Source organism: Grampus griseus (genome assembly GCF_964374135.1).
Source record: "Grampus griseus genome assembly, chromosome: 6".
Lineage (NCBI taxonomy): Eukaryota > Metazoa > Chordata > Mammalia > Artiodactyla > Delphinidae > Grampus > Grampus griseus.
Window position 1 is genome coordinate 112,905,000 of NC_139000.1, and position 12,170 is coordinate 112,917,169.

Sequence of the window (12,170 nt, forward strand, 5' to 3'; positions counted from 1 at the left end):
AAAAAAACGGAGCTGGAGGAATCAGACTCCCTGAGTTCAGACTCTAATACAAAGCTACGGTAATCAAGACAATACGGTACTGGCACGAAAACAGAAATATAGATCAATGGAACAGGATAGAAAGCCCAGAGATAAACCCACACACCTATGGTCAACTAATCTATGACAAAGGAGGCAAGCACACACAATGGAGAAAAGACAGCCTCTTCAGTAAGTGGTGCTGGGAAAACTGGACAGCTACATGGAAAAGAATGAAATTAGAACACTCCCTAATACCATACACAAAAATACACTCAAAATGGATTAGAGACCTAAATGTAAGACTGGATACTATAAAACTCTTAGAGGAAAACATAGGAAGAACACACTTTGACATAAATCACAGCAAAATCTTTTTTGATCTACCTCCTGGAGTAATGGAAATAACAACAGAAATAAACAAACGGGACCTAATGAAACTTAAACGCTTTTGCAAAGCAAAGGAAGCTACAAAGAAGACGAAACGACAACCCTCAGAAGGGGAGAAAATATTTGCAAATGATTCAATGAACAAAGGATTAATCTCCAAAATATACAAACAGCTCATGCAGCTCAATATTAAAAAAACAAACAATCCAATCCAAAAATGGGCAGAAGATCTAAATAGACATTTCTCCAAAGAAGACATATAGATGGCCAAGAAGCACATGAACAGCTGCTCAACATGACTAATTATTAGAGAAATGCAAATCAAAACTACAATGAGGTATCACCTCACACCAGTTAGAATGGGCGTCATCAGAAAATCTACAAACAACAAATGCTGGAGAGGGTGTGGAGAAAGGGAACCCTCTTGCACTGTTGGTGGGAATGTAAATTGATACAGCCACCATAGAGAACAGTATGGAGGTTCATTAAAAAACTAAAAATAGAATTACCATTCGACCCAGCAATCCCACTACTGGGCATACACCCTGAGAAAACCATAATTCAAAAAGAGTCATGTACCACAATGTTCATTGCAGCACTATTTACAACAGCCAGGTCATGGAAGAAACCTAAACGCCCATCAACAGACGAATGGATAAAGAAGATGTGATTCACATACACAATGGAATATCACTCAGCCATAAAAATGAACGAAATTGGGTCATTTGCAGAGATGTGGATGGATCTAGAGACTGTCATACAGAGTGAAGTAAGTCAGAAAGAGAAAACCAAATATCGTATATTAATGCATATATGTGGAACCTAGAAAAATGGTACAGATGAACTGGTCTGCAGGGCAGAAATAGACACACAGATGTAGAGAACAAACGTATGGACACCAAGGGGGGAAAGTGGTGAGGGTGGTGGTGGGATGAACTGGGGGATTGGGATTGACACATATACAGTAATATGTATAAAACGGAAAGCTAATAAGAACCTGCTGTATAAAAAAACAAATAAAATAAAATTCAAAAAAAAATAGAGCCGCAGATACATAAACTAAGTTTCTGTACATCGATTCTATTATTTTTACTGATTTTTATTGTGAAGCCAAAGCTGTTGGCGTCCAGTTGGGCACCTGAATCTCTTGCTTCAAGGACAGCACGTAACTTTACACCAATGTTACACTCTCTCCACGTTGCCTTTGGGCCCGGGCACACGTGTGTGCACTGTGCCCGCCCGCGCACCCTGTGCAGGGTCACCCAGGACCGAGGTGTTCTTCCAGCTGCTCCTGGGGCAGGGAGCTGAACAGAACCATCACCCGAGACCCGGCCTGCTACTTTCTGGGGAACACTTGCTTGGGACTGGATGTGCATTTTGTGGAATCCTCTAAGATGCTGGACCCCAGTGAGCCCAATGACAAGACCCTCGGGGCCTCCGCCTCTACCTGTTTCCTGTGGCAAAGTCCACTGCCGGCTCTGTCTTTTCTATTAGTTACTATCTAACCACGGTCCCGATTTGTAAACGTCTAAACTACAATGGAAACCGTTACAAACTTTTCCTTAAGACTTGGGGGTTTTTGTTGGTCTGCAGTCTTTAACCTCAGTCAAAAAACATTAGACATCAGATTGATTACAGATCAGCCTGGGCCACACCCCAAGGCGAAGTCACACCTCGCTAGGGCTAATTCCAGAACCCTGGGAAACCCGCCCCTTCCTGGTCTCTCACCTTGAAGGGAGAATGATGGCGTTGTCCCCACCTACCTGTTTCCTATAAGTCAGGGAGGAAGAGAGGACCAGGAGATACTGCCTATCAAGAGCGGAGAGGCTGCAGGATAAAAGCTCTCAACGCATGTGCATCACAGCTCCTAATGACACATGCTTTTCTGCTGACAAACGCAGCGAAGCCTCCTTGTTATAAAAGAGGTAGTTCAGAGCATGAAACATTGTAGCTCCGTGGCTACCTGCTGCCTGGGAGCAGGCTCCAGGAGCGTGAAGGTGGGTGAGCAGTGCAGTGCCCAGCGGGCCATCTGGGTCAGGTCTGATCTGATCCACCTTGAGACTTGCCCAGCCACTCGGGACCAGCTAAGGCAGAGCTGCCGCCCTCCTTCCGGGCGGGGGGTGGCACTCCCAGATGCCCTGGATCCCCACCGCCTTTCAGGCTGATTCACTGAGCAGGGGACAGGATTATAGCAATGGAAGCAGCGATTCCGAGAGGAGGGGGATACATTCATTTTATAGAAGTGAGGCCCGTGCTCTTCCTCACGGCCTCCGTCTGAGAGATTTAGTCACCTGAACATCTGTGTCCGTCACCAGCTTTGAGGAGGCAGTATTTTCCCTGCAGGTGACCCCACGGCCCGGGGAAGAGGCAGCTGTCTGCAGGAAAGTAACGAGGGGCCTGGATGCACAGAAGTCCCCCAAAGCCCACCCACGCGCGAGGACGCGTGCCGGCAGAGGCCGCTGTCCCGGGCCTCCCTGCCTCTGCCCCTTGCCTTGCCCTCCACTGCCCAGACGCGAGGAGCAGAACCTTATCTCCACAGACTACTTAGACCTACTCTTCGACAGATGAAAACACGACGATGCTAAACATACAAACAACAGCCAGTACTACGACTGATGATTAAGAAAACTGAGGTATCTGAAATTTATACTCAATATTTTGGTACAACAGGTAGGCAAAAAAATACAACTACAAAAACCAACCCAACTACTGGATTTCTACTTCACTGAGTCACGTGTAACCGGTTCACTTAGTAGCACTTGACATACATGGCAAAACTGTTCGACCAGAGAAACGACGTGTAAGTGAAACTGAGTGTGCTGTCACAATCACCACGAGTGCCCAATAACATATAAATAAGTAATTGAAAAGAGTCACTTGACAAGAGTTCGGCAGTTCCGACAAATTCAAGGACGCCAATTGGTCATGGCAACCCTGAAAGGGACACTCGGTCTTTGGCAAATTATTTGAATGATTATGATGGATAAATAGCTACTTTTTTGTTTTTAATTCAGAATGCAAAACGAGTGATGCCACAATTCACCAGAGGAAAAGAATGTTTCGAAAGTCACATGTATCAAACCAAAAGAACGAATTCTTCAAGTGTGTGTGATTTGGCAACAGGAAAACTTTTTGAAGACAAAAGGGTAACCACACAACAGCGCCTTCTGGGCTGGCACAGAGCTGGAAGCCTGGGGTTGCCACTGAACCCTGGTGTCACAGCGCCTAACTACCTCTAGGATACAGTTTCCCACAGCACAAAACCAGCATGATTTCTCCATTACCTTTTTTTTTCTTAAACTTTTTATTCTATATTGGAGTATAGCCGATTAACAACGTTGTGATGGTTTCGCAGTGACTCAGCCCCACATATACATGTATCCATTCTCCCCCAATCCAGTAACTTTTAAGAAGCGGCAGGAGCTGCTGGACCCTCTCTGGGAACAATTATAAAATTATTTTGACTCCGTATGAGTAACTACGACAGATGCTGATAAGAGGCCAGCGCTTCTATGACTCGAGGTAAGCCCTTAGAACTGCTTAATGCAATAGAATTTCGAAGTCAAAAACCAGAATAAACCACTTTTTCTACTTAAGATGATAAAAGGTATGACCCCTCCACCACCAAGGCTTTTGGTAGACTCATCTTTGTTCAAATTCCAACTGAGAACTAATAGGCGGATGATTTATATAGGACTCGTCTTCCGGGAAGCAAGATTTGGTGCCATTTCTTAGTAAGGAGGAGGGTGTCAGGTAACAACCCCCCCCCCCTTCTAACAATTAGCTTCTTTGAAGCAAGGTAATATTCATTCCCCAGCCGCCAAATAAAAGCTCAAACACAAAAGGAGGGGAGAGAGACAAAGGTTTTCTCAGGCCAGCGGACTGACTCAACTCTCAGCAGAGGCCCATGATACATCCTTACCATCCAGACTCTCCTCCCTGATTCGACGTTATTTATGTTGTCATTTGACTGAGCTTTTTCTAATAAAACTTTGAGAAGGAGCCAGATTTCAAACATAGAATTCCTGCAGCCAGCATTTAGAAAGTGCCTAACAAAACAGCACGCAGCTACCAGGAGCTCCTAGACACACCTTGTCGTGGGCAAAGAGCACACCCCAGGGTGGAAAACTTGCACGTGAATGAAGAGAACTGGAATTCTAAGGTCTTCGCGTTTTTATTCCAGTACTAAACCCTCCTTAGGATCTCCTTCTTCTCTCTCTGAACACTACCGGGATCCTGGCGAGCCCTGAAGCAAGATTTCAACAGGAAGGGTTGAGACAGGGAACTGGCCTGACCTTGGCTAGCACACGTTTCTGAACCCCTCAGTCAAAAGGGTGAGTTCTAGCTCTTACTCATTACACTTTACACGCACAGACACCTGCCCGTAGGTTTCTTTTGAAGGCTTTCCTCTACTTTTGTGGACATTATCTTATTTATCCTCAGAGTTTCTAAGTAAAGATTTCAGAAGGCTGTCACGTCACCACTGTGACATAAGGAAAGCCATCCAGAAAGACTGGGACAGAGGATCGTGAAATTCCTGCAGAGAACATGGCTCGCCAGGGACAGGGCTAGCTCCATCATTTGTGGCTGGGGACAGGGCTGCCTCCATCATTTGCGGCTGGGGACGGGCCCGGCTCCATCATTTGTGGCTGGGGACAGGCCCGGCTCCATCATTTCTGGCCGGCTTGCACAGGATCTCACTTTTTCTGCACCAACGTGAAGCTACTGACATGCCTGTCCCCTCCAATCGGTACGTGTACGAGCTCACGTGTACGACATGTATGTGGGTGAGCTCATTTCTCGGTCCCGCGGACGCACGGGTTGCAATGCACCTCAGGGCACCCAGCCCGGCTCCCCGCCCCGCCCTGCCCCGACCCTTCCTGGCTGCTGGACCCCGCTACATATACACGAGGGCGGGCACTCACGTGGCAGGGGCGGCGCGGGGCAGGCCGAGCGCAGAGACGCTGGTGGAGACGCCGGTGGCGGCGGGCGGCGGCGAGGGCAGCAGGGCGCGGAGCAGCGCGGCGGGCACGGGGCCGGGGCGCGCAGCGCGGGGCACGGGGCCCGGTCCGGGCGGCGGAGGCGGCGGCGGTGGCGGCGGGAAGGCATCGGGCCCGGGGGCGGCCGCCGGCGGGCTGAGCGGCGGGGGCGGCGGCGGGAGCGCGCTCCACGGGGCCTCGAGCTCGGGGGGCGTCGGGGACGCGGGCGTCGGGGGCCGGGGCGCGCCGGGGCTCAGGCTCTGCGCGGCGATGAACTGCTTGGGGCGCGCGTAGCTGAAGGAGCCGGAGGCCTGCATGGCGGGCGCGGGGCGGGCGGCGGGCGCGGGGCGGGCGGCGAGCGCGCTCATGGGCTCCGAGCGCGGCTCCGGGGGCTCCGGGGACGCGGGCGGCGAGGAGCGCACGCGGGCCTCGCGCTCCAGGCGGATCTGCTGCTGCAGCTGCTGGATCTTGAGCGCGTCCCTGCGGGGAGAAAAGGACACCTTCAGACGGGCCGGGAGAGACGGGAGGCCCTGCGACCACCCCTCCCCATGCCCCCAGCCCCCTCCCCGCCCCGCGGGAGCCCGAGGTCCACCGAGGACACCGCTGATCTCAACGTCGAACTGAACTCGTACCCCAGGTGAGCCTAACCGGTTTACAGATGCCAGGGATGGACGTTCTGTCTGACCCGCGGAAGTTGCACTGCATTTTAACAGAACCAGAAATACTAAGAGAACAGCTTCTGACCTGAGTCCTCAGCCCTCTCACCTGTAGCCGAGTTTTGGAAAAACTCTATCACAATGGGGAAGTTAAAAGAAAGAAACACTTGATTTAAGTTACTTTGGGTAGATTTAGGCGAATCCAACTTCCCTACTTCATTGCTGTCAACTCTGTAGTCAATAAATACCACAGGCTGATGCTGGGGGGGAAGACCTACTTTAATTTCTGCCTTTGCTCCCTAAAAAACATATGCAAAACCTATTCTACCCCCAATTTAGTAGGAAGCCGTGAACTGCCAATCCTTTCTACAAACCGTAGTACAAACTGAAATTTGGTACCATATCTGAAACATGCAAACGACACCCATCTTTCACCTGCAGGGGTTCAATAAGCAATAACAAATTATTAATTTTACAGTAATGCAGTTTTAATTTCCCAGGTGTTTTCCATCAGGAAGGGACAGTTTGAATTTTAATTTTTGATAAAGAGGTTAGCAATAAAGCAGTTAGCAATCAGCTAAAATCTTACTCTTATCTTAACTCAAAAGCTTTCCTGTCTAGCTGTATTTTACATCTGAGATGTTTTCCTTTATCCACATCAGATAGTGGCCCACAGCTGTGAGAAGAAACTTCAACGGAAGGTGGCACTGTAACAAGCGAATAAAATAGGAACAGTCCACAGAGACGCAAAGCTATGCTCCTAACTTGAAACCGTATAAAACTAAGAAGCAAAACCCCCAGGACCTCCTGTCCATAGGTTTTTAACCTTTAAATTCAAAGCAATAAAAGCAACTGAAGCTGTTGATAAAAAGGTAAAAAAAAAAATTAAAAAAAAATAATTTAGATCTGTTATCAAGTATCATTGGATATGGCAATATCTGTCAAGGAGTTCTAAATTCCTTCCCATGTCTCTGATTCCCTGCTGTAATTATCCAGTAAAGTGATTACATTTAAGTCCATGAAAAGACGCCTTCTTGGGAACTGAAAAGTGTGAGGGGAACATGGCTGTAGATGCTTAATCCAGGCAGAGCATCCACGACTCCGACAGCAATGAACCCTGGGTGGTCCTCTGGAGCTTAACCGGAGTCTTTTAAGAGCAGCTGTGCCAGTGCTAGGATCCATGGGATGCTGAGGTTCCACATGTCTGTGTGGTCTGGCTAGACTGCCCAGCCTTCACGTGTTTAGAACCAGCCCAGGAATAGGACTCATAAAAACCACCCACCAGTGCTCTCATTTTGAATCCCCAAATGCTCCTTTCTGATCTCCCTGCCTTTACTTTCTCTTTCTTATTTCCTACCCACTGCAAAATGCATCCTATTCCTGGACCGTTTCTCCCCAACATTCAGCTGACCTGGGCACCGGGACTGGAAGTGATCTGTAGGGCCCTGCGGAAGGCACTGCCCCCTCCTCTGGGCCAGCAGGGTTCACCATGGCCAGAGCCTCAGCTGTATTTGCAGGCATTTCCAGCGCGGCTGTATGAAGCCACCCTGGCTCCAGACATCACATTGTGCCCCGTGTCTGCAGGGGGTTTCCTCTGCCCCAGGATTAGGGATGGCCCCCAAGAAGCCAGTCTTCAAAGAAGCCATACCAGGGAAGCTCTGACCACCACTAGTTCTAACTTTGTCCATGGGGTCAAGTCTATTCATTTGGGCATTAAAAAACCCATCAAGTTTGCTAGCTCAAGAGAGCTTAAAACTGCCGAGATGCTACTGTTAGTGGTAAGTGACAGTTCAAGAAATTAATGTAGCATTTCACAAGAAATGGACAGGCATTCCAGTGATGTGGTCCTAGTATATACTGCATGAAGAACTGTGCCACCCTTTCCACTCCCCTACACTGCGCTGGAGAGGAATGTGACAGGCAGAGAATTGGAGGGGTGGGGGAAGGGAGGGCAGAACAGTTGCTTTGAATCTTTAAGTGTCTGACTTGATTTCTGCACGGATCCTAATATTTCAAAAAAAATATTTGAGTTAAATGGTTCTGACACCCAGATTCTGAGATGACAAAGTGCACAACTCTAAGTCACTTTCTCAGTCCTTGTTATTTTCATAAAAGTTGATTTTCACAGAGATAAAAAAGCAAAGGGAATGAAAGGTCCCAGGAAGGCAAGACTGCTTGTGGCCTCTGGAAATTACTGAGAATTACCTGTCACACTGACATCGGTCTTAGAGATGTTTTCCTGGATCTAACTCCAAGGCAAGGGAAACAAAAGCAAAAATAAACAAGTGGCACTACATCAAACTAAAAAAGCTTCTGCACAGCAAAGGAACTATCATCAAAACAAAAAGGCAGCGTACTGAATGGGAGAAGATACTTGCAAATCGTGTATCCCTTATATAAGAAGTTAATATCCAAAATATATAAAGAACTCAGACAACTCAACAACAAAAACACAAACAACCCAATTAAAAAATGGGCAGAGGTTCCGAATAGACATTTTTCCAGAAAAGACATACAGATAGATGGCCAACAGACACATGAAAAGATGCTCAACATAGCTAATCACCAGGGAAATGCAAATCACAACCACTATGAGATATCACCTCACACACGTCAGAATGGCCATCGTCAAAAAGAAGAAGTAACAAATGCTGGAACGGATGTGGGAAGGAGGGAAAAGTTCTGTTGGGGGGAATGTAAATTGGTGCAGCCACTATGGAAAACAGTATGGAGGTACCTCAAGAAATTAAAAATAGAGCTGCCATATGACCCAGCAATCCCACTTCTGGTTATTTGTCTGAAGAAAATGAAAACACTAATTTGAAAAGATACATGTGCCCCAGTGTTCACTACAGCATACTTACGACAGCCAAGACATAGAATCAACCTAAGTGTCCACTGACAGGTGAATGGATAAAGAAGATGTGATACGTTAATCTCTCTCTCTCTCTCTCACACACACACACACAAAATGGAATATTACTCAGCCATAGAAGCAGAAAGAAATCCTGCCATTTGTGACAACATGGATGGATCTGGAGGGTAGTGTGCTAATAAGTGAAATAATTTAGAGAAAGACCAAAACCATGTGATCTTACTCATATGTGGAATCTAAGTACACAAACACAACACAACACAACACCTAGAGATTTAGTCTAGTGGTTACCAGAGGGGAGGGGGTTTGGGGTGGGTAAAATGGGTGAAGGGTGAAGGGGGTCAAGTGTATGGTGATGGACGGTAACTAGACATGCGGTGGGGATCACTCTACAGTGTGTATGATGGGGAACTATAATGCTTTACACCTGAAACTCACATAATAAAAATAAAATATTTAGTATTTGTAAAACACCTTTAAAAAAGTTATCACTGTTTTGGTTTTCCCATTTCTTTCTGCTGTCCTTTCTGAGAATGAAATGAGAATGCGAAACTGACCTGAATGTCTTGGAGACCCTGTGTAAAGGCAGGAAAGTCAGGTTAAGAGCGCTGAGACTCAAGCAGGACGATGCGGTCCTCGTGTTAAAGTTGCCTCCATCTAGCCTCTCCCAGCTTTTTTCTCCTCTCCCCACCACAACCCCCAACTCAGAAAGCCTAAGAAAACCTGCTCTCACCCCTCCTTCAATTCTCAAGGCTTCAATACCTCAGGGAATGAGCTGGCTAGACTCTTTGTGATGCACCTGCCACAGTCCTTTTACAAGCCGGGAACCTGTTAAGTAACTTGTTCAAGGTCACAGAGCAGGTACCTGCAGAGCCAGTCAGGTCAACATAAAAGAACCCGGACCTTCAATGTGGTTTTTAAAAAGTCTGTGGTCATCTTTCCCTCCTGGGGACCTCCGCTCTCATGCCTCTTTGCTGCCATAGCAACCAGGGTCTTTAGGATCGGAATCATCAAAGTTTTAAATACTTACACATTTAAGAATATATTTAAGATCTCTGACTTTGAACTTGATTCTTTCCAGGGTGAAATGGTGCAAAGACGAAGATCTTGGCAACCCAGGAAGGGGATGTGTCAGGACTAACTCAGGGGATTCCCTTCTCCATGACAGGAAATCACAAATCCTCGTCCTCCCACCCCGATGGTTTGGACACAGCTTTTAGCAAGAACAGTTCCATGCTGGTTGGATGGGGAAGGTTCAGATTTGACAGGGATAAGTAGGGCTGTAGAAACCATTTTTACTTTCCAATTCAGTAATCTCTCCTGCCACCTGATGAAAGCAGTCTTGGAGAAACCAGCCAGCCGGGCAGCAGTGTAGAGCAGGGGGCAAAGGCTGGCCGGGCAGGGGGACGGCGCTGGCCAGACGCATGCTGTCCCCGGGGTGAGCTCAACAGACTCCCAGAGACGAGCACGACTACATCCACCTTGGTTACCTTACAGAGCAGACCTTAGTGACGGAGATCACGTGCTTCCTGCAGGGACCTCCCTCTTCACGGGCAAGGGGACAGCAGTGGCGCATGGGAGGGAGGCCTGGAGACTGGGCTGGGGCTGGGCGCTGAGCCTGGGACCGGCCCCGCACCTACTGCTCGCAAAGCCACGCGGGGTGGCGGGCAGGGGCCGACTCCTCCCCAACCTGGGCTGGCCTGACACAGCCCAGCAGCCCTGGGAGGATGGCTGAAAAATCCCCCGTGGGTCAGGTTAGCGAGGTCAGGGCAGAGCCTGGGGCAAGGGCTCGTGCTATTGCACATCACCCTGTCCAAAGTGCTCAGTAAACAGAAAAGGTTTATTAAAATGTTAGTTATGATTACTACAGTTCGCTTTGTCTCTGGGGACCTGCAGCCCAAGCTTAAAATGAATGACATGAAAGTAAACTTCTGGAGAACAACTTTTATGTAACCTGGAAATTCCCAGCACGTCCCTGTGGATCAAGGGCTGGGTTGCCAGCGTTCACACTGACCAGGACGGAGCAATTACAATTGTCCGAGAGACTCTTGGGGTCGCGAAGCTGGAAAACATTCATGCTTTCAGGACAGATAGGCTGTGGGCTTATATATTTTCTTTCCCTTTTTACTGGGTGATACAGAAGCCACTGCACGGTGAGTTACAGACCTGCGCCCTCTGAACCGGGTCCTGCAGTTCGTAAGGACTCCGAAGGCAGGGCTGTGACCTGCAGCGTCCTCGCAACACCCCGCCGCACACAGGCGAGGGACACGTCACCGCCAAGCACAAGCATCTGGTCACTCCTGGCTGCCGTGCCCCGCCGGGTCCACGAGGTGTGCCCCGTCAGGCCATCCTGCAACAGGGCCCGCCCTGGACTGCCGAATTCCAACCATTTCCACATGTAGGAAGGTAAGCGAACGACAGACAAACTGCTGGGTATTCCCACGAGGGAGTCCTCTCTGGCTGGGATTCGCTCAGCACTGTCTGTCTGAGAGCTCAACACATGAATTCTGGGAGCTTATAAACTAGACAGAATATAAAACTCCTACAGGGACTTCAGTTCAAGAAGGACTAAGTTCCCTCTACGACTTTATGACATTAGTCCCTCAATGGCCTCGTTCTACACTCAGGCTTCAGCATGTGTCTTCCCAGCACAGCAAACCACGGCCGCTGGGTGAGGGTGGAGATCCAACACCTGACTATTGCCCCTGGTAACAGGTGTACAGATCACAGTCCTGAAGGCAATCACCTACACGCTCAAAATGAGTTCCCAGGAGCCAAATGAGGGGGTACTGCCTTGGGTTTAGGGGGGTCACAAGTGCGAAGACAACTATGAATTTAAACGCACGCCCCTAAGGTTGGGGGAGAGAGCAGGGATAAAGATTTGGATGTTCTCTGATCTTTAATGCGCCTTTAAGATCGTCAACACAGAACTTCTCTGAGATGTTAAAAGAACTGGGGGGAACAAGATGGACAGATGCTTAACTGTCGGTCTTACAATGAAATAAAGCATTTGGCATATTTTAAGGTTCCACGTGGTTCATGTTTCCTCGAATTACCATTTTATGATTGAGAGGCCCGTGCAGCCCGTCTGGTCATTTTCACCTCAGGTATGTTTGCTGCCTTGAGTATCGGAAGCAGGGCTGTGCAGCCTGGCCCTGTACGAATAAGTTTTGACCAAGGGCAAAGTGTCCTGTTTTTCAAAAGAAACAACCATTACCTACTCACCAAATGGCTTTATTCTCCTGGAAGAAC

At 48.3% G+C, this 12,170-nt stretch overlaps 1 protein-coding gene across 2 annotated transcripts in view; it reads right to left on the reverse strand.

Moving 5' to 3' along the window:
• The window catches only part of PALLD (palladin, cytoskeletal associated protein), a 400,580-nt gene that overhangs the window by 38,463 nt on the left and 349,947 nt on the right, over positions 1–12,170 (reverse strand). The window contains exon 11 of one of the 2 annotated variants that reach the window (XM_082656727.1): positions 5,334–5,867. In XM_082656727.1, coding sequence (XP_082512853.1) covers positions 5,334–5,867 — 534 coding nt within the window. Of the gene's footprint in view, positions 1–5,333; positions 5,868–12,170 lie in introns of those variants that run through there. The other variant, XM_082656729.1, reaches the window with a different exon arrangement.